We start from the raw sequence: 19,926 nt of genomic DNA, 5'->3' as shown, positions 1-19,926 counted from the left end.
AAATTAATTAATTAATTCAATGTTTTTTCAGCACAAATATTTTTTTTTTATTTAAAGAAATTTATTTTTTTTCGCTGCTGCTGTATAAATAAAAAAAATTGTACAGAAAATATTTTCAAAAAAAAAAAAAAAAAAAAAAATTGGTAAAAATTTAAAAAAATTTTTTTTTAAAGCAACTTTTTTGCAGAAAAGGAATTATTTGTTGGTGTTAATATCATAAATATTAAATAAGTGCCTGATTCGTGGTTTAATTTTTGAATTTTGTCGCCTTCTTAATTATTAACTCACAAAAATTAACGATGATGGTAATGATGATGGGAAAAAAATAATCAATGTTGTCTCTCTATAAATAATATTTTCTGTTAAAAATTTGTATAATTGATGCTTTGGGAATGGAGTAATGCGATATGACCAGGCGGCTGACGTGTGCTGTAGAATCCTCGATATTTTTTACGAAAAAAAAACACGAAAAACGCGCAGAAAAATATCTAAACAGCCTCAAAAATGAGTTCCGGGGAGAAGCAGCTACATGCTGCCAAACGGCATGCGAGGTGCTTCTCCTTTCATGTAAATTATTCGTTCGGAACTCGGTGATCAATGGAATTTCGTTAAATGTCGTTGTGAATGTTTCACTCTTCTATACTTCTCCCCCAGCTTTTTCTCTCGTTAAATGTTACAAATTCCCGTTTTTTTTATTGAAGACATGAAAAAAACGTCGTCTGTAAAAAAATATCATAAAATTTGTGTATAAATTAATGTTACTTACCTAATGTAATAAAAAAGGAGCCTTAATGATGCCATAATGCCGACTTAATAGGCTCCTCGCTAAAAAAAATGTCAATGTTCTCGATGTTAATTTAATGAAAGATTGTTAAATGGTCTCCGGTTACTTCGGCAGACTTGATGTGAATAATTTTGTCGTTTTTTCGATGTTTCGCGTTTCAAAAAAAAAATTTTTTTGTAAAAAAATGGAACGCCTTGTCGTTGTAAAAATCGATGTATAATACACAAAAATTAAGCTTTAAATAATAAAATAAATAATTTTTGTCGATTTTGCGGAATTTTATCAAAAAAGTATATTTTATACGCGCGAAAATTAATGGAGAAGATTAATAAATAAATTATTGCCATAAATTATGAGACGTCCATAAATAATAAAATATGCATATCTAAACATACGAACTACGAACTTGAATTCCCTTTTGTTTGTTTTTTCTTCTTGTTTTTTAATGGAGCAACAAATTTATTTAGATTGTGATGAAAGAGAGACAATGCCCGAAAATATTAAAAGGAATTGTCCCAAAGAACAACTTTAAATTTATTGCTCGTAAATTACCATAAAAACATACGATATATTCACACAAGAGATCAAAAAACCAGACATTCATTCAATTTTTGAAGTATTTTTTTTGTGTTTTGATGTTGTAACTTTTTATGTTACTTGAAATATTTAATGAACTGTGGGTTATATTTTAGTTTTTCTGAAAGAAAATATTTTTACAAGATTTAAATAAAATAATTAAATTTTTTATTAAATTATTAAATGAAATTATTAAAATTATTTAAATTAATTAAAATTAAAAAAATTAAAATTAAAATTAATTAATTAAAATTAAATTTAAAAAATTAATTAAAAATTGAACTAAATTAAATTAAAAATTTAATAAATTTTTTAATTAATTTTTTAAATTTAAAAAAAAAAATTTTAAATATATTTTTTTTAATTTTTAGAAATTGAAATTTAATAAGAAAAAAAATAAATTTTCTTAATTTTTAGATTAAAATATTTTAATTATTTTTTTTTTTAAATTAAAGAAAAAATTTTTTGAATAATATTCATTTTAAAATATTTTTTAAACATTTTTTTGAAGATTTTATTTATTCATTTTTTAAATTTTTTTTTTTAGATTTTTTTTTAAAGATTCAAGATATTTTTTAATTAATTTTATTCGAAAATATTTTTTTTATTTAAAAAAATTAATTTAAAAAATAAATAAATAAAATCTTCGAATAATTTTTTTAAAAATATTTTTAAATAAATAATATTTTAAATTTACTTTTTAATAAATTAAAATAATTTGGAAAAATAAAAATTTAAAAAAAAAATTAGATAAAAATTTAAACAAAAATTTAAAAACTTATTAAATTTAAATTTTTAAATATTTTGTAAAATAATATTATAAAATTTTTGAAAAATTTAAACTAAACAAAAAAGAAAATAAATAAATTGTCTGAATTTTTAGATTAAAATTATTTTAATTTATTAAAATGTAAATTTTAATAAAAATTATTTTAAAATATTTTTTAAAAAAATATTCGAAGATATTATTTATTTATTTTTTAAAAATAATAAATAAAAATGTTTTAAATAAATATTAAATTAAAATAATAAAATTTAATTTTAAGATTTAATTTAATTTAATCTAAAATTAAATAAAAAATAAATAAAAAAAAAATTAAAATTTTTGTAAAAATAAAAAAAGAAAAACTAAAAAAACCCACAGTACTTTCAAACAATTCTGACCCTCAAAGAAACACACATCGATGTTGTTATTTACTATACAGCACTCCCAAGACCGTTTTTTATATTAAAATTTGTTCCCAATATATTTATTATTATTGTTCGCTATTATCAAAGAAATCGATGTTAATTTCCCCCGAGAATTGCAAAAAAAATATTGTTTGCTCAAATTTTTCACTTTTTTTCTATGTTTTGTTCTTTTTCAATAAAAAGCAATTCTCTCATCAACTCGTCTCGATTAAAAAAAAAAAGAATTCGTCACTCAAAAAGTAAAAATCAATAAATCAACGCCTTTTAAATTAAAAAAAAAATAAAAAAATGCGAATCCAATCTGTCAAAAGAGACTTTTGTGCTGAAAATCAACATTTTCGTGTGTTTTGTGTGAAATCCGAAAAATTTATTAATATTTAAAACGTTCGTAGATTAATTATTCACGAGAATTTTTGATTCATTTGCCTGAAAATTTCCCCCTCAATTGAATGAAAAGAAAATTAAATGAATGAAAAAAATTTCCCGGAATCGATTTTAGTTCCCAGTTATTTAATTTTAGTTTTTTGTATGGAACGGAAATGTTTCCTTATAACACAGCATGATACCCTCTTTATTGAGTGTAATTATTTTTTTTATCAATATTTTTCATTTTTTTACACGTATACATCACAGTGTCACATAACTTTCATTATTTTTTTATTTTTATTGAAATGTGTAGAAAATTGTATTAGATTGAGTGTAAAAGAGCTGCTAGTTGTAGAAAAATATTTCATCACTCTATTTTTCTCTATTTATTGTTATCATTGTATTAGTTTTTTTTGTGTTTGCACAACCAATTTTCATCAATTTTTCAAAACACGAAGGAAAAAGAACAAAAAAAGAGTAAATAAAAGCCACAAAACAACATTTTATTGCATGCAAAACTTTTAACATCACGAACGTGATAAATATTTTCCATAAATTTTCTTCATTTTTTTTTATTTTTCAATTTCTACGTTATTATTATTGTTATTAACTCGACATAAAAGTAACGTATTTATCTAAACATATGATCAAAATAACACCACAACATTTACTATTTTTCCCTTCAAGACACCTACAACTATTAATAACTTCATACCATATACTTTACTTTAATTCACTTCACTTCACTCCAACAATTTCTTACTCTAACGAAAAAAAAAAACTCAAGGAAATAAAATGAAAATGTATACGAAAAATTTATATCAAAGCAATTTATCACAATAAAATGCACGCAGTTTTACCTGCACTACTTGCTCGGCTAAAGCTTTTTCCTTTTTTCGAAAAATAAATTTATAAAATGAAATGTATTGAAAATAGTTATGAACAAGTTTCGACATGAAATTGAGAAAAAAGTTACAGAAAACTTATCCCGATAAAAAATCGGTTATAAAATAATTTTGTATTTTATTATTATTTTTTTTAGGGAAATCAGTTGATTTTTGACTTGAACATAAAAAATACAAAAAAAAAATATTTAAAAAAATATTTTTTAAAAGTTTATTTAACTAAATTTTAATAATTAAAATAAAAATTTTTTATAAATTTAAAAAAATTAATTTAAAGCATTTATAATTATAATTAAAAATTAAAATATATTTTAATTAAAAAAATTTAAAATTATTTATTTAAAAAAAAATGTTAAATAAAATTTATTTAATTCTTTTTTTTATTTTTTAAAAATATTTTTTTATTTAAAAAAATTAATTTAATTTTAATGAAATTTTTCTATGAGAAAAATTATAGGATTTCATTTTATAAAATAAAAAAAAAATTTTTTGATCGATTAAAAAAAAATTTAAAAAGGAAATAATTTTTTTTAATCAATTTTAAAGGAATTTTGATATTTTTTTGCTGTATTTGTAAAACTAAAATTATTTTTAATTAAATTAATATTAAATTAAAAGAATATAATTATTTTAAAAGAATTAACTTAATTAAATTAAAAATGAAAAAATAATATTTTTATTTTTAATAAACGAATCCTTGAAGATTTTTTTGTTTTAAAATTTATCAAAGCGTTTAAAAAAAAAATTATAATTTTAAAAGAAATTAAAAAAATATTTTTGATCGACTAAAATTAAAAAAAAGTTTTAATTAAATTTTAAACATTTTAATTAAATAAATAATTTAAAATTATTTTTTTAAATTAAACATTATTTTTTTTTACAAATTTTACAATAACAAATGTTTAAAATTATATTTTTCTTGAATTTATAAATTTTTTTTTTATTTATTAAAATTTAATTAAATTAATTGATAGAAATTAAAAATAAATTAAAATTTTCATTTTCTTTTTTATTTAAATAAACTTAATAAAATTTATTTTAATAAAGTAATAAAATAAAATAAAATTACTTTTCTTCAATAAATAATTTATTTTTTTTTAAATAAAAAAATATTTGAAATTCTTAAAAAAATTCATGAATTTCTCCATATAAAATTATTTTTCATTCACAAAACCCCGTATAAAATTACAATAAAGGAAAAATTATGTTTAACCAAAAATCAACTGACAACGTTTCCATTCATCATCAATCAACAGACACGCGTCAAAAGTTAAACTCGCATAACGAAGTGTAAAAGAAGACCTTCCAAAGAATTTTTATCGGTTACGAAAGTAATGCCAAAAGAGAAAAATTCACATTACTTTTATATATCAATTATAGTCAAGTCGAGTAAAAAGCTTCGTGCACGACCAAGTAGTACAAATTGCTCCTCAAATTAGGTCTGAACATGCAAACTTCCTCCTCACCTCATTTTTGGGGGGGAAGAGAAAAAAAACAAAAACACGCGCGTCGTTCTGTCGTCGTTTCAAAACAACTCAAAATCACTTATTTTTTTCAAGTCCTTTAATCACGGTGATTAAACGTCATTAACGTAACAATAATAATAAAAAAAAAGCTTGACCGTGAGTTTTTTCTCGTAACTCAACTCTTCAACAGGTCTCGGTACATAAGAGTCGATCGTATGCAAAACGGCAATAAAATTAGCGTTCAAACCATGGCAGCATACCTAATTAAGATAAAGAAAAATGTGCTCGAAAGATATGCAGATTCAGAAAAAACGGAAAAAACTCGCCATAAAAAGGATTTATTTTTATTACAATTTTATTGCGGCGAAAGGTTATGCGACCTTTGCCCAAATTCCGACGTTTTGTGTGTCAAAAATCGATCTTTTGACATTGAACGATTATTTTTACTGCAATTAACACATTTCTCATGAAAAATTTAGTTTTTTCTGAACTGACCTACAATACTCGAGGCGAAAACCGAATTCAAGCACGTTCGTGCGAAATACTGAACCAAATAAGATATTGAATGTAAATTCAGTTCTGTTCATCCTAAAAAATATGAAAACTCTCGAAAAAACACAACACTCACATTTTCAGCTTTACACGAAACAAAAATTAATTAATTGGCAAAAAACAATTTTTTGAACCAAAAGTGCTCTTCCTTTTCAATAAATTTATGTTTTTTTTCATATTTTTGTCTGTGTTAGAATTTTTTTTAGAAAGTTGTTGTAAGTTGTTGTTGTTGCATCGTATGACAATGACCTAGATTTTGAGTTGAATTTTTCCTGATTTTTTGTTTTTGATCCTTTGCATCCTTGAAGTGTTTTATTGTTTGGAAAGTTTTTCTTTTAAGATTTTTTTTTAGATGATCGACCATTGTCTGAAACATCACTAGTAACGATTTACGATAAAGTTAGGTTGTTTGTCTGTCCTTTTAAATGCCTAAAAATAAAAAAATACGAGAAAAGTTATTAATTTAAAAAAATTAATTTAGGGAAAAAATTGTTCAAAAATTCTGATTTTTTTTTTAAATTATTTAATTTTTTTTATCTGTCAAAAATATTTTAAAATTTTAAAGTATTAATAAAATTATTTATTTTGTTTAAAAAATTGTTGAATTTAATGAAAAAAATATTTAAAAAATTTCAAAAAATTATTTTGAATTCGAAAATATTAAATTGTAAGATATTGAGGTTAAATTTGTAAAATCGGCTTTTCAGTTCTCGAGATTAAATTTAATTAATTTTTTTATAAAATTACTTAAAATAATTTTAAAAATGTTAAAAGTCGATGACTTTTTTTTATAAACTTTTAAGAAAAAAAAAATAATAATAAAATGTTTTTTCATAAATATTTGATTAATTAAATTCAATAATTAAAATAATAAATTAAATTAATTAAAGAATTAATTTTTGACTTAAACTATGAGAAAATTTGTAATTTTTATAAAATTTTGTCAGTTTTTAAGTAAAAATATCTAAGTCTAATTAAAAATACTTTAGAAAAAAATTTTTAACAAAAAAAGTAAAATTTAAAAATTTGAGGTTAACTTTGTACAATCGGCTTTCCAATTCTTGAGTTTTATTTTAAATAATTTATTAAGGGAATTTATTTTAATTTTTCAAAAAATTGAAGTTTTTAAGAATGTTTTGACTTGCGTTACTAAAATATAATAAAAAATCAGTTACTAGCTAGTTTTCAATCAGTTTCAAGTTTGAAAAAAAATGCTCAGCTAAGGAATGAGCTTCGAATAATTGACGCGACTTTTATTTTTTTTTATATTGATGAATTTTTTTTTTAAATAATAATTTTGAATGTTAGAAATTTATTCATTCCTCCAAAATCCTTCAATTTATTTTTCTAAATGTTTTTTTAAATGTAATTGATGTATTTTTTTCAAAAAAACACACACATCACAATTACGCACACAAACAAAACACTTTTATCAACAAAAGTAAAAATTTTTATTTTATTTTTATTTTTTTAAATTTTCTTCTAAGCAAATTACTCCAAAAATGCATATTTTAAAAAATAAAATAATTTGATCGCTTAAATAAAATTGAAATTCATCAAATGTAACGACTGCAGACCCTTATTGAATATAAACTTCTTGAAGGTTGACAGCAGCCACAAATTGCACACTTTTGAGTAAAAAATCCACACAAATTCTCACTTTTTGTGTGTGTCAGTAATGTAAAAGTTTTTAAGTCACCTTGCAAATATTGCTAAATTTATAAAAAAAATACTAACAAAAAAAATTTACACGATCATTCATCAATTTTTCTGTCTTTCTGTCTATTTCTATACGTAAACTATCCTCTATTCTACTTTTCAAATTTTTTTTTAATGTTTTGTGGTTTATTCATTTTTTTTTATAATTTATTTATTTAGAGAAAAAAAATGCAAACACGTAATTTTTCAAATTGTTTTTAATTAGTAAATTTTTAATTAATTTATTTAAATAAAATTATAAAAATTAAAATAAATAAAATAAAATTTTTTAATTAAAATTAATTTAAAAAAAATAATTCAATTAAATTAAATTTAATTTTAATTAAAAAAAATATTTTATTTATTTTTTTTTAATTTTTAAATATTAATTTTTCAAAAAATTATTTTTTTTTTAATTTAATTTTATAAATTTTATTTTTTTTTTAAATAAAAAAATTATTTCAAATAAATATTTTTTTAAAAATTTATCATAAAATAAATTAATAAATTTTAGTTGTTTTTTTAATCAGGCATGATTTAAACTTAAAAAATAAAAAATTATTTAAATTATGTGTTACAAATTATTTATCCAAAAATAGCTTTTCTTTGTACTTATTCGTTGTGTTGTGTGAAAAAAAATCACATTTTATTTATTTATTTTATTATTGTAAATTTTACGAATTACGAAAAAAAAGATAAAGAGGATTCTGCTGCGAATTTCATCTCTCTTCGTCTCTCATGATCTTCCCTCATTTAAAAAAAATGATACAAAAAGACACACAAACCCAAAAAAAAAGAAAAATTTACTCACGTGTTTCGAAAAAAATCTCGCATTGCAGGTGATAGCGGTAATCTCAATCTTATTCATTATTTTATCGACCATTGGTCTGACACTGAACACATTGCCGTCCCTGCAACACTTTAACGATGATAACGTACCTATCGACAATCCCGATTTGGCCATGGTCGAAGGTGTTTGCATAACGTGGTTCACATTAGAATACATCTTGCGATTTGGTGCGTCGCCAGACAAATGGAAATTTTTCAAAGGTGGCTTAAACATAATCGACTTATTAGCAATACTCCCATATTTCGTGTCCTTGTTTCTGTTGGAGACCAACAAGAACGCAACTGACCAGTTCCAGGTAGGTGTTTGACAAGGCGACAATTGTTGTGTTTTGTCGTATTTCCAACGCGAATGTCATGCAGTTTGGGGCGTGCGGGTGCTTTGTGAACTGAAGAAGGGCGTAATTTAACATCTTTGAAGCTTTAATTCGATCCCATGAGAAGTTAAATTAACCTCTGAAGATGTTAGTTTAACCTCAGATGGGATTGAATCAACTTCTGAAGATGTTAGTTTAAGCTCTGATGGGATTAAATTAACTTCAGAAGATGTTAGTTTAACCTCAAATGGGATTAAATCAACTTCAGAAGATGTTAGTTTAATCTCTGATGGGATTAAATTAACTTCTGAAGATGTTAGTTTAACCTCTGATGGGATTAAATTAACTTCAGAAGATGTTAGTTTAACCTCAGATGGGATTAAATTAACTTCTGAAGATGTTAAATTCGCTCTTTTTCAACTTATAAAGTGCATGGTTTTCAAAATTTCAATTCAGACTCAAATGTTGATCATTCTCTCAGTTCTTTGAGAGATTTTTGATTAAAATTTGAGTTTCGCACGCCATCTACATGACATTCGCGTAACTATTTTTTGGAAATACGTCAAAATCTAATTTGGTTTGCTTGCAAACACACTACTTTTAGGATGTGCGTAGGGTAGTACAAGTATTTAGGATAATGCGAATTCTGCGAATCCTTAAACTGGCCCGGCATTCAACGGGCCTGCAGTCGCTAGGTTTTACACTTAAAAATTCATATAAGGAACTCGGTCTGCTAATGTTGTTTTTGGCAATGGGCGTTCTCATATTTTCATCTTTGGCATATTTTGCTGAAAAGGATGAGCCACAAACTAAATTTGTATCAATACCTGAGACATTTTGGTGGGCGGGTATCACAATGACGACAGTTGGCTACGGGGACATCTACCCCACTACTCCGCTTGGGAAGGTCATTGGCACCGTGTGTTGCATTTGCGGCGTACTGGTAATTGCATTGCCCATTCCCATCATCGTTAACAATTTTGCCGAATTTTATAAGAATCAGATGCGTCGCGAGAAGGCACTGAAGCGTCGCGAAGCCCTCGATCGGGCGAAACGCGAAGGCAGCATCGTCTCATTCCATCATATCAATCTGAAGGAGGCCTTTGCCAAGAGCATGGACCTGATCGATGTCATTGTTGACACAGGTAAGCACTTCTCAGCCTTCTCCTAACTTTTTGCACGTGTTTGTTCCTTCTCTCCCTTTAACACTTCTCTCTCTCTCTCTCGTGTGTATTTTGATTTTGTAAAATTGTACAAAAAAAAAACACGTCAACCGAATTTGAATTTTGACAGCATGATTTTTAATTTTTTTTGAATAGAACAGAAAAAAATAGAATAGAAAACTTTTTTCCAGATGCACCAAAAAAATAATTAATTTTTTAAAAAAATATTTACACACAGATCCGAATAAAAAAAAAACAATAAGTAGCGTCCTTGGCTTTATCTTTTTTCTCCTATCTATCTTCTTCTTCTTCTTCTCCTCCTTTTGACGTGAACACAGGTGATGATTGCGTACTCGACGATACGCCACAGGACACGCCGCAATTAATCACACCACTTTTACAACAACGTAGCAATAGACGCCAACATCTATCATCGCGTTTAGCGGAAATCAATAGGGAATATGAAGATAGTAATCAATTATATGATTTAAATTTTAGCAATAGTAATAGTATTATTGATAGTTAACGAGCAACACTCCAAACTTTTATCGAACAATTATTTTACATCAATTTTTATTATTATTGTTATAATTGAACTAAATTTAAACTAATCAAAAATGATAAAATTTACAAAAAGAATTGCCTTCTTATCAAAAGTATTCCCAATTCTCTACTTAGATAGCTTTCTTATACGAAAAAAAAAATTAAATCAAAATTCCTTAAAATAATACATTTCAAAAAATAAATCCTGATTGCTTCCTTAAGACTTGATAAAAATTAGAAAAAAAATGTAAATAAATTTTAATTAAGTTTGAAAAATTATTTTTGACAATTTAATGACAGCTATGAATTTTTTTCATAAAATTTATTTTTTAAATTAATTTAGAAATTAAATTTAAATTAATTTAATTTAAATAATTAAAATTTAATTTTATATTTTAAAAATTATAAAAAATAATTTTATAATAAAGTTTTTAATTCTTAATTTAAATTTTAATACCTAAAAAATTCATTTTTTTTAATAAATAATTTTTAATTTTTTTAAATTAAAAAATTTTTAAATCAATTTATTAATACGAAACAAATATTCAATAAAGTTAAATTAATTTTTTTCAAAGGAATTTTTAAAGTATTTTTTTGATATATTAAAAATTAAAAAAAAAAAAATTTTAAAAATATTTTTTTTTTTAATTATAAAAATAATTTTTAAATTTAAAAATATTTAAGTTAATAAATAATTTTTTTATCTGTTTTTAAAAAATAAAAAAAATATTTTTTAAAAATATTTTTTTTAAATATTTTAAATAAATTTAAATTTTTAAAAATTATTAATTTAAATTTTTTTAAAAAATTTAATATTTTTAAAAAATATTAAATTATTAAAAATTATTTAAATTTTAAATATTAAAGCTGTCATTTTTTATTGTCAAAAAAATATTTTTCAAACAAAAAAATATATCGCATCAACTCAACTTATTCTTATGATGAAAAAAAAATCATACTATAAAAAATTTTAGATAGAGAGATCAATCAATCTTTAAGAAAAAAAGAAGAAAAAAATGTAGAATAGCCTACTTATGAAAATCTCATGAATATTTCATAAAAATTTTCCTTTTTTTTCTATAATTTTCTTTCGTCTCGAAGTCTCGTAAACAGAAACTTTTTATAAATAAAACTCTTCGAAGAAAAAGAAAGATAATAAAGCTCCGTAATGAAGCTAATGAAAAACAACAATAACAAGCGCTGGTGCATGTCATTGATTGGTTATATTCTTATTTTTTTTAGTATTTTGAAAGAAAATAAACAAAAAGAAATCGGTTGACATCATAAAACTACACTTTTGTTCAATGTGTTGTTTTTGTTTTTTTTTCTAAAAAAACTTTTTTTTATTGGTTGAAGTTCTGTTGTGTGACTAATTGAATGTTTTTCTTTATAAGTTGATGTTGATGGTAGAAATTTTTTTTTGTAATTAATTTCAAAAAAAATAATTTTTTGAGAATTTTAATTAAAAAAATTAAAAATATAAAAAAATAAAATAAAATAAAAATAAAATTAATTAATAAAAAAAAAATAATTTTTATTTTTTTTTTTTTTAATTAAAAAAAATTAATTAATTAAAAAAAAATTAATTAATTAAAAAAATAAATCAATATTCAAAAAAATATTTTTTTTTAATTAAAAAAAATTCTACCATCAAAAAATTTTTGTTTATTTTTTTCTGTATTTTGTAAAGTAGTTAATTAGAAAAATTTAAGTAACTTAAAAAAAATATTTTTTTTTACAAAAACGTTTAAAAATTAAGTGTCATGTGTCTTCGTGTTGTTCATGTTGTTTGTCTTTCTCGTATCTAATTTAATTTAATCGAGCAGTAAAACTTTATTTTTTGTCTAGATTTGTTTTTTCCTTCTACTTGATTGTCCTTTTCCTGTTGTTGTTATTATTACTAACAAAAAACTTTTTAAATGTTGTATAAAAAAAAATAAAAAAAATTGCTTTTAAAATACAAATAAAAACTGTTGATTCAATTTTAAACAAAACCAATTTCTCAGTCTTTTCATATCAAAACAAAACTTTCAAAATAAAATTATTGAACATTTTTACAGTCCACAAGTCTCGTTGATTTTAATCAGGAAAAACTTTTAAAAAATATCAATAATAAAATTACTTAAACGAGTCTTTTCACTTTTTTTTTCATGCACAACTTTTTTGAGTTTTTCCGTAATTTTTATTGGTTTTGTTGAATTTTTATTAATTTTTTTTTTAAATAATTAAGACCCGAAAGATTTTTGATTAATTTTTATCATTGGCGCGCTATCTTGAATACGGAGTGAATGTACTTTTAATAAAAGAAATATTTTAAATTTTTTACTCTTCACTGCACTTTTTCTTCAATTTTTGGGTGATTCAAGATTTTTTTAAAATTTAATAAAAAAAATTTTTTCTTGAATCGCTTTTTTTTAATAAAATATTTTTTTTTCTATGAAAAAAGAAAAATATTTCTTTGTTGAAGTACATTCCGTCGGAAGCGCGTTGCTCGGAGGTTGATTGTTTGATGTTGTCGTCGTCGTCGTCGTCGATGGTCACTTTTGTACAGTAAAGAGAATCCTCATTCACTTCATGTTGTATTTGATGGAACCCCGTAAAATATTTTTTTAGAATTTCATCAATTTTTTTTTCATTGTTCCATCAATCGCGCGATTTTTTTTTGTTTTTTACTCGAAAAACGTTGAAAAGATTCCGCGCAAGATGAAAAAACTAATCAAAAGTCAAAATGGAGACGTATGACTCACGCACTTCGGGTACGATCATCTGCAGGACACAACTTGTCGCAAGGCGATGGCAATAGTACGGGCGATGAGACGGATTTGGATCGGCATATGACAACGGGAACGGGCTGCTATAAAAATTATGAACATTTTCCAGTACAACAGAGGAGAAGTAATGCATCACAGGTGAGATTTTTCTTTTGTTTTTTCTGAAAAAAATTAAAATTTAATTAGAGTATTTAAAATAATTAATTTTAATTTAATTCATAGAAAAAAAAATTAATTAATTAAAAATTTAATTTTTAAATTTTTTTTAATTTTTTTAAGTAATTTATTTTGTAATTAAAAAAAAATAATTTAGGTAATTATTTTTTAAAAATTGAAAAAAAAAATTATTTTTAAAATAAATAGGTATTTAATTTAATTGAATAAAAAAATCTTTAATTAATTATTTTTTTAATTAAAATAAATTTAGATAATTTTTTTTTAATTAATAAAATAAAAATTAATTAAATAAAAATAAATAAATTAATTATTTCAAACTTTTTAAATTTAATTTTTAAAAAATAATTAAATTTATTTTAAAATATTAAAAATATAAAAAATTATTTAAATATTTCTGTTTTCTAAAATTATTTATTTTAATTATTTATTAATTATTTTAATTTCTAAAATTTAATTATTTTTTTTAATTAAAATAATTATTTTAAAATTTCAATTTTTTAAAAAATAATCAAATAAATTTTTAATATTAAAATTAAAAAAAATTTTAAATTAAAAAAAAATAAATATAAAAAATTTTTATTTGATTAATTTTTTTTTCTAAAATTTTATAAAATAAAATAAATTATGTTTAAATAAAAAAATAATTAAAATTTAAATAAAAATATTAATTATTTTTTAAATTAAAAAAAATTAATTTAATTTTAAATATTTTAATTAATTTTTTAAATAATTTTCAAAAATAATCAGAACACAGTTCCTGAACCTGAAGCTGTACCGCCATACAGTCCAATGACGCAACATCGCGTTTACGATCCCGGCGTCGCTGATTTAGACGAAGAGGAACAACAACTCCTGTCACAAAACACTCCGAAACGCGAACCCACCATTATGATGGCAACGAGGGCGGTAAGTGTCAATTTTCATATTTGTTCAAATTCACACAAAAAAATCGTAAAACTTTTTAATTTTAACCCCGTGTGTCACTTTTTTCCTTGTTTTTAACTGTTCATTAAGTGTCTTTAACTGTGAAACTTTTTTTTATGTTGTTCTATCAAAAAAACAAAAAAATGAAACATTGGCTTGTCTATCATTAATTTTTTGTTCGTTTAGTAGTGAACGAAAGTTAAATGAATAACAACAAAAAATTAACCTTTTATAGTTTTTTAACCCGCTGTTTTTAATTTACGACAATCTAGAGTCATCAATGGAGCTACGAGGTATAAATGTCTATTCTCACTCTCACTATAGCAAAAAATTTTTCCTTCGCAAAAATGCAAAAAAAAAATAGAGCAAGCACCTTTAAAAAAGCTTCGAAATATTTTCTAAAGAGAAAAAAAATAATTAAAATTAGCAAAAATGCCTTCCAGCTATGCTTGCTTAAAAAATAATTCACGATGGAGACGCCTTGCTTTTGCTGCTTCGCTCTTTATTTTGTCTCGCTTTCTTTGTTGTTTTTTCTACTTTCAAAAAACTTTCTTTAACTTAAATTAATATTAATAATAATTTTAAATAAATAATAAAACTTTTTAGGAGGTAGAAGAGTTAAGAAGACAAATTGCGTTAGAAACAGCTATTGTGGCTGATAAAAAGGAAAAGTCTGAACAAGAATTACCATCTGAGTTTGAGTGTTGTTTTTGTACACAAAAGGTAACTTCTTCGTTAAAATCCACGAATCTTTTAGTCGTCAAACTTCTCTCAATGTTTATTCAAATTGAATATAATGCTATTATTATATTTTATCCTCTTTTCCTCCATTTTTTTTTACTTCTTTTGTTTCAATTCTATTCATGTGTCGCAAAAAGAATAATATGTAAAAAGGTTAAACAGTCAAAATTTTTGTGTAGAGAGACGAAATTTAAATTTAAATTTTATTCATCGTCATCGTTTGTTGTCGCTTAGTTTATTTCTTTTTTTCATTGTTTCTCAACAGAAAATGAACGAATAATTTTTAATTTAAATTTGTATAAATATTAGTTTGTACTTTTTGTATTTTGAAAAACTGACGTAATTTTATTTAGTTGTTGTTGTTGCTTTTTGCATGATTTTTCACCTTTTCAAACGAACTAACAGCTAACCGAATCAGTCATGAGCGTGAAAAGTTTCTCACGTTTCGTGTTGTGTTATAAATTATGAAGCTTTAGAAGGTGCTTTTTGTTATGTGAAATGTGAAAAAGACTTACGTGTATTTTATTGTGAAAAATATTTCTTGGGCTTCTGTCGATTAGTTTTAAAACTTGGATCGGAAATTTTTTTTTTATTTGCTTGGTTTGAATTAATTGGAATTTTTTGATTTTTTAAATTTTTTTTTTCTTCGAAAAATTTTGAAGAAATTTTAAAAAAAATTCAAAGCTTACCCTTTTTTGTGAAAAAATTTTCTTGGGCTTCTGTCGATTAGTTTTAAAACTCGGATCGGAAATTTTTTTTTATTTGCTTGGTTTGAATTAATTGGAATTTTTCGATTTTTAAAATTTATTTTTTTTTTCTTCGAAAAATTTTGAAGAAATTTAAAAAAAATTCAAAGCTTACCCTTAATTTTTTAGTTCAATGTAAAATCCTTCATTTTTCGTCAAAAAATTTGTTGATGTGTTTTCCATCAAATTGTTGTAAATAACTTTTTGTCCTCGTTCTGAACAGTGTAACAATATAATGTTCAATTACTTCACGCCACAAAAACCTAAAAAGTAAAAAAAGCAATTAATCAAAATCTAGTCATGTGTCATCTCGTCGTTGATTGAAAGCTCTCTCGTTTGAAAATTGTGTTAAATGTGCTGTGATTGTGACGTCTCATGCTTTTATAATTCGCAAAAAACACTCGAGAAAAAAATTGGTGCGAAAATTTGTATAGGCAAAAAAAAAATGTTTAATGGCAGAGAGTTAAATTTACATTTTCCGTAATTAGGACAAAAAAAGTACTCAACATACATACATTGTTACACTAATTTAACACACATTTTGTACATAATTGACATACATTTTTTTTGTGTTTGTTTAAAAAATTTCTTGCTACTAACTTCTGTTTCTTTTTTTTCACATGAAAAAATTCTAACTAAAAATTTGTATAAATATTTGTGTTAAAAATTTAATTATTTTTAATTTAAACATGCAAAAATACATATTTTCTTTTAACAAAACAACCATTTTCAGGATGGTCAATGTCAAGGAGAGTGTATCCCATTGCGATCGCATAGTGTCTGACCAAAAGTGTTAATTTAGCCTCAAGTATTGCCAAACACAGCGGAAGAACGCTTTTGATACCGATTTTGAAAAAAAAAGACTTTAGAAAATTTATTAAAATTAAGGCACAAAGCATCGAAAAAAAATTAAGAGACGACAACAGTAGTAGATTTTTTTTATTAATTTTTATGCAACTCACAGCCAGCTTTAACATCACGAAACAAGAGAAAATCAAAAAGACAAAAGCACGTTTTTGAATTTTTTTTTTATCTTTTTTGCGTAATAGTTGTTTTTAATTAAAAAATATATTAATTGAGAAAAAAAAGACAAAGAAAAAAGTTAAGAAAATTTGTATAAAGTTTGAATAAAGGAACAAGTTGAAATTATCATATAAATCGACAGGTGAGTTGATTTTTGTAGGTTTTTTCTTTTTTTTTTTTTTTGGTTTTTGTGTTTTTGATTAAGATGAACTTTTTATTACTAAAAAATGTCTTGTTTTGTCTCATGGAAAAAAATGAGTGTGAAGTTTGAACTGGTTAAGGGTAAATGTTCATTTCATATTTTAAGGGTAAAGGTTTTATATAAAAAAATTATCAAAAACTTTTAATTTGTAATTAAATTTCTTTTAGGATTCGAAACATTATTTATTGTTGAAATAAAAAAAATAAATCTATAAGATGACTTATATGGAGATTCAAAATTCAAATGAAGATCTTGAGGAAACAAAATTATAACAAATCGGAACAGATGTTTAAAACTTGTGAAAATTCAAGCCAAACCAACTAATTAAGCTGAGTTTCTAAACAAAATCGAAAGATTTCTTCTTTATGATCTACAATCGAAATAATGGTAGAAAATATTAAGAAGAGTATTCTTCCAAACTGGAATAAATGCGATACTCAACTACGGTAATTTTTAAAAGAAATCGAAAAAAAATGGCTAAAGCTAACAGACCTATCGTAATGCATAACAAAAACCTGATCTCAAAATTTTTTAAGCGAAAAATTAATAACATCTTACTATTATGTACGTGCTCTGGATTTTACAATCTAAGACAGAAATCTTGCTTCAAATGGATAAAAATTTGTCAGAAGGCTCTATAATTCTAATGAAAATAATTTTTTTCAATGCTGCCTTATAACACAATCGACAAATTTCTACCGATGCCATCTTACTTCGGGTACTATGTACGTAAGTCACTTTCTGGATTTTATAATCTAAGATAGGTAGATATTGAAAGCCATTTTTGTCAAATATTGCTGAAAAAAACCAAATATGAAAAACTGTGTCAAAGCAATTTTTGTCAAATCTTGCTCCAAATGGGTAAAAATTTGTCAGAGGGCTCTAATTTATCATTTTTAATCATTTTATAACTCAAAACTGCCAAAAAATTGAAACTGAAAAAAAATTTTTTCTTTGACATAGTTTTGTTTTGAAAACTAGCAAAACTAAAAAACTCAAGGATAAAAAATTGTCAAAACTAAATCAAAAACTAAATCAAGAGCAAAAAAACTATGTCAAAAACTGTGTCAAAGCAATTTTTGTCAAATCTTGCTCCAAATGGATAAAAATTTGTCAGAGGGCTCTAATTTATCATTTTTAATCATTTTATAACTCAAAACTGCCAAAAAATTGAAACTGAAAAAAAATTTTTTCTTTGACATAGTTTTGTTTTGAAAACTAAATCAAGAGCAAAAAACTGTGTCAAAAACTGTGTCAAAGCAATTTTTGTCAAATTTTGCTCCAAATGGATTAAAATTTGTCAGAGGGCTCTAATTTATGATTTTTAATCATTTTATAACTCAAAACTGCCACAAAATTGAAACTGAAAAAAAATTTTTTCTTTGACATAGTTTTGTTTTGAAAACTTTCAAAGAAAAAAACTGCAAAAACTGTGTCAAAGCAATTTTTGTCAAATCTTGCTCCAAATGGATAAAAATTTGTCAGAGGGGATAAAAAATTTAGTTTTGAATATTCAATATGAGAAGTATAAGAAAATTTAAAAATCTACCCTAAACATTTTTCAAAGTATAATTAGTTTCTTAAATTTTTCAAAGAAGCTAAAGGATTTTCTGTAAAGTCAAAAAGCTAAAAAAAACTTAAAAAAAAAGAAAATTAGAATTAAATAAGATTTCACAAACTTTCGTTAAAAATTGTACAAACTTCACACTCATTTTGAATTTTTGTGACATGTTTTTCATCGTGTGAGAATTTTTTGATGCAATTTTTAAAAGCACTTGACCTAACAAGTTTCGAGTGTCATGTTTGACACTATCAATCCATTTTTCATTGAAATTGTATCACAAATCATGTTTTTTGGCAACCATCGTAGTTTAGAGTTTACAATTAAGTGTCACTTCCTTGGCTAATTGCTTTAATTGAATAATTGATATTGCCTGTCACAGTTCTCGAAGATGGATTAATTTACTTAAAACTACTTTCAAAATTGTGTGTGAAATCGTTGTTTCAGCAAAGTACAAATTAATGTTCCATGTTAGTTACAACGTTGAGCTTCTAGGCTAATTGTGTCGTAAATTTTGAATGAATGTTCGGCATATACAGCAATAAATAGTAAAGACGAGTTTGGTATCTCATAAATCGTTACATTTATTACCCTCATCACTGAAAGAGGAGCCGCAAAAGAAAGAACGGGAGGGAGATTGTCAATCAAAGTCTTACATGTTTTTGAGCACCACTTGTTCGCTCGCTTTTTTAAGTGGCAACATCAATCTTTTTTACCCATATATTTTACATCCAGTCTCTCTCTCGTGTGTTCTATATCTCTAAACACTCGGCACAATCGCTAAGCACGACGAATGTAATACAATTTCCCGAACACACTCACAGGGATTTAATTTTGCTGGCACGACGCCAACTCACATTATTACAGTACTAAACGCGGCAAAAATCATGATTTTGCAGTTATTATAGTTGGATTCGGGCGCAAAACAGCAACAACAATTGCGAGAGTACATAAGTTTCGGTTAGATATAGAAAATATGGAGAGTCGGTCGTATCACGTGTCAAAATGTCAAAAGACCCTTAATGTAGTTTCTCTGATCTGTTGAGCTTCAGTCGGTGCAGCGTGTGATAAAAAGTGCAGAAGATGGATGAAGAGAGAAAAAAGGTCAAACCACTTTTAAACTATATCAGAAAATCTTTTTGTTTCCATTCATTATTAATTACCTCCCTCTCTCTCTTTCGCTCTCGACTGGTTTATTCTCTGCTGTTTAATTGATGTTTGATAGTGCGGCGATATGTTTATGAAGCATTTAGTGCAACAAGTAGATTATGTTAGATATAATAATTAAATATAGATGAAAAGCATCTCTTCACTTCATAATTTATTTTTCCTCTTCACTTTTAGCTTTTTGTTTTGTAGTTCCGTAGATTTCTT

At 23.8% G+C, this 19,926-nt stretch overlaps 1 protein-coding gene across 2 annotated transcripts in view; it reads left to right on the top strand.

Moving 5' to 3' along the window:
• LOC134829679 (uncharacterized) overlaps positions 1-19,926 on the top strand; it is a 54,267-nt gene that overhangs the window by 30,021 nt on the left and 4,320 nt on the right. Inside the window, exons 5-9 of one of the 2 annotated variants that reach the window (XM_063842891.1) lie at positions 8,378-8,683; positions 9,306-9,846; positions 13,180-13,316; positions 14,103-14,261; positions 14,886-15,002. In XM_063842891.1, the coding sequence (XP_063698961.1) occupies positions 8,378-8,683; positions 9,306-9,846; positions 13,180-13,316; positions 14,103-14,261; positions 14,886-15,002 (1,260 nt within the window). The remainder of the gene's footprint in view (positions 1-8,377; positions 8,684-9,305; positions 9,847-13,179; positions 13,317-14,102; positions 14,262-14,885; positions 15,003-19,926) is intronic. The other variant, XM_063842892.1, reaches the window with a different exon arrangement.

The sequence above is a fragment of the Culicoides brevitarsis genome, chromosome 2 (genome assembly GCF_036172545.1).
Source record: "Culicoides brevitarsis isolate CSIRO-B50_1 chromosome 2, AGI_CSIRO_Cbre_v1, whole genome shotgun sequence".
In the NCBI taxonomy this organism is placed as follows: domain Eukaryota; kingdom Metazoa; phylum Arthropoda; class Insecta; order Diptera; family Ceratopogonidae; genus Culicoides; species Culicoides brevitarsis.
Note: the sequence above shows the minus strand (reverse complement) of the source record. Positions and strands in the feature narration are given on the sequence as shown.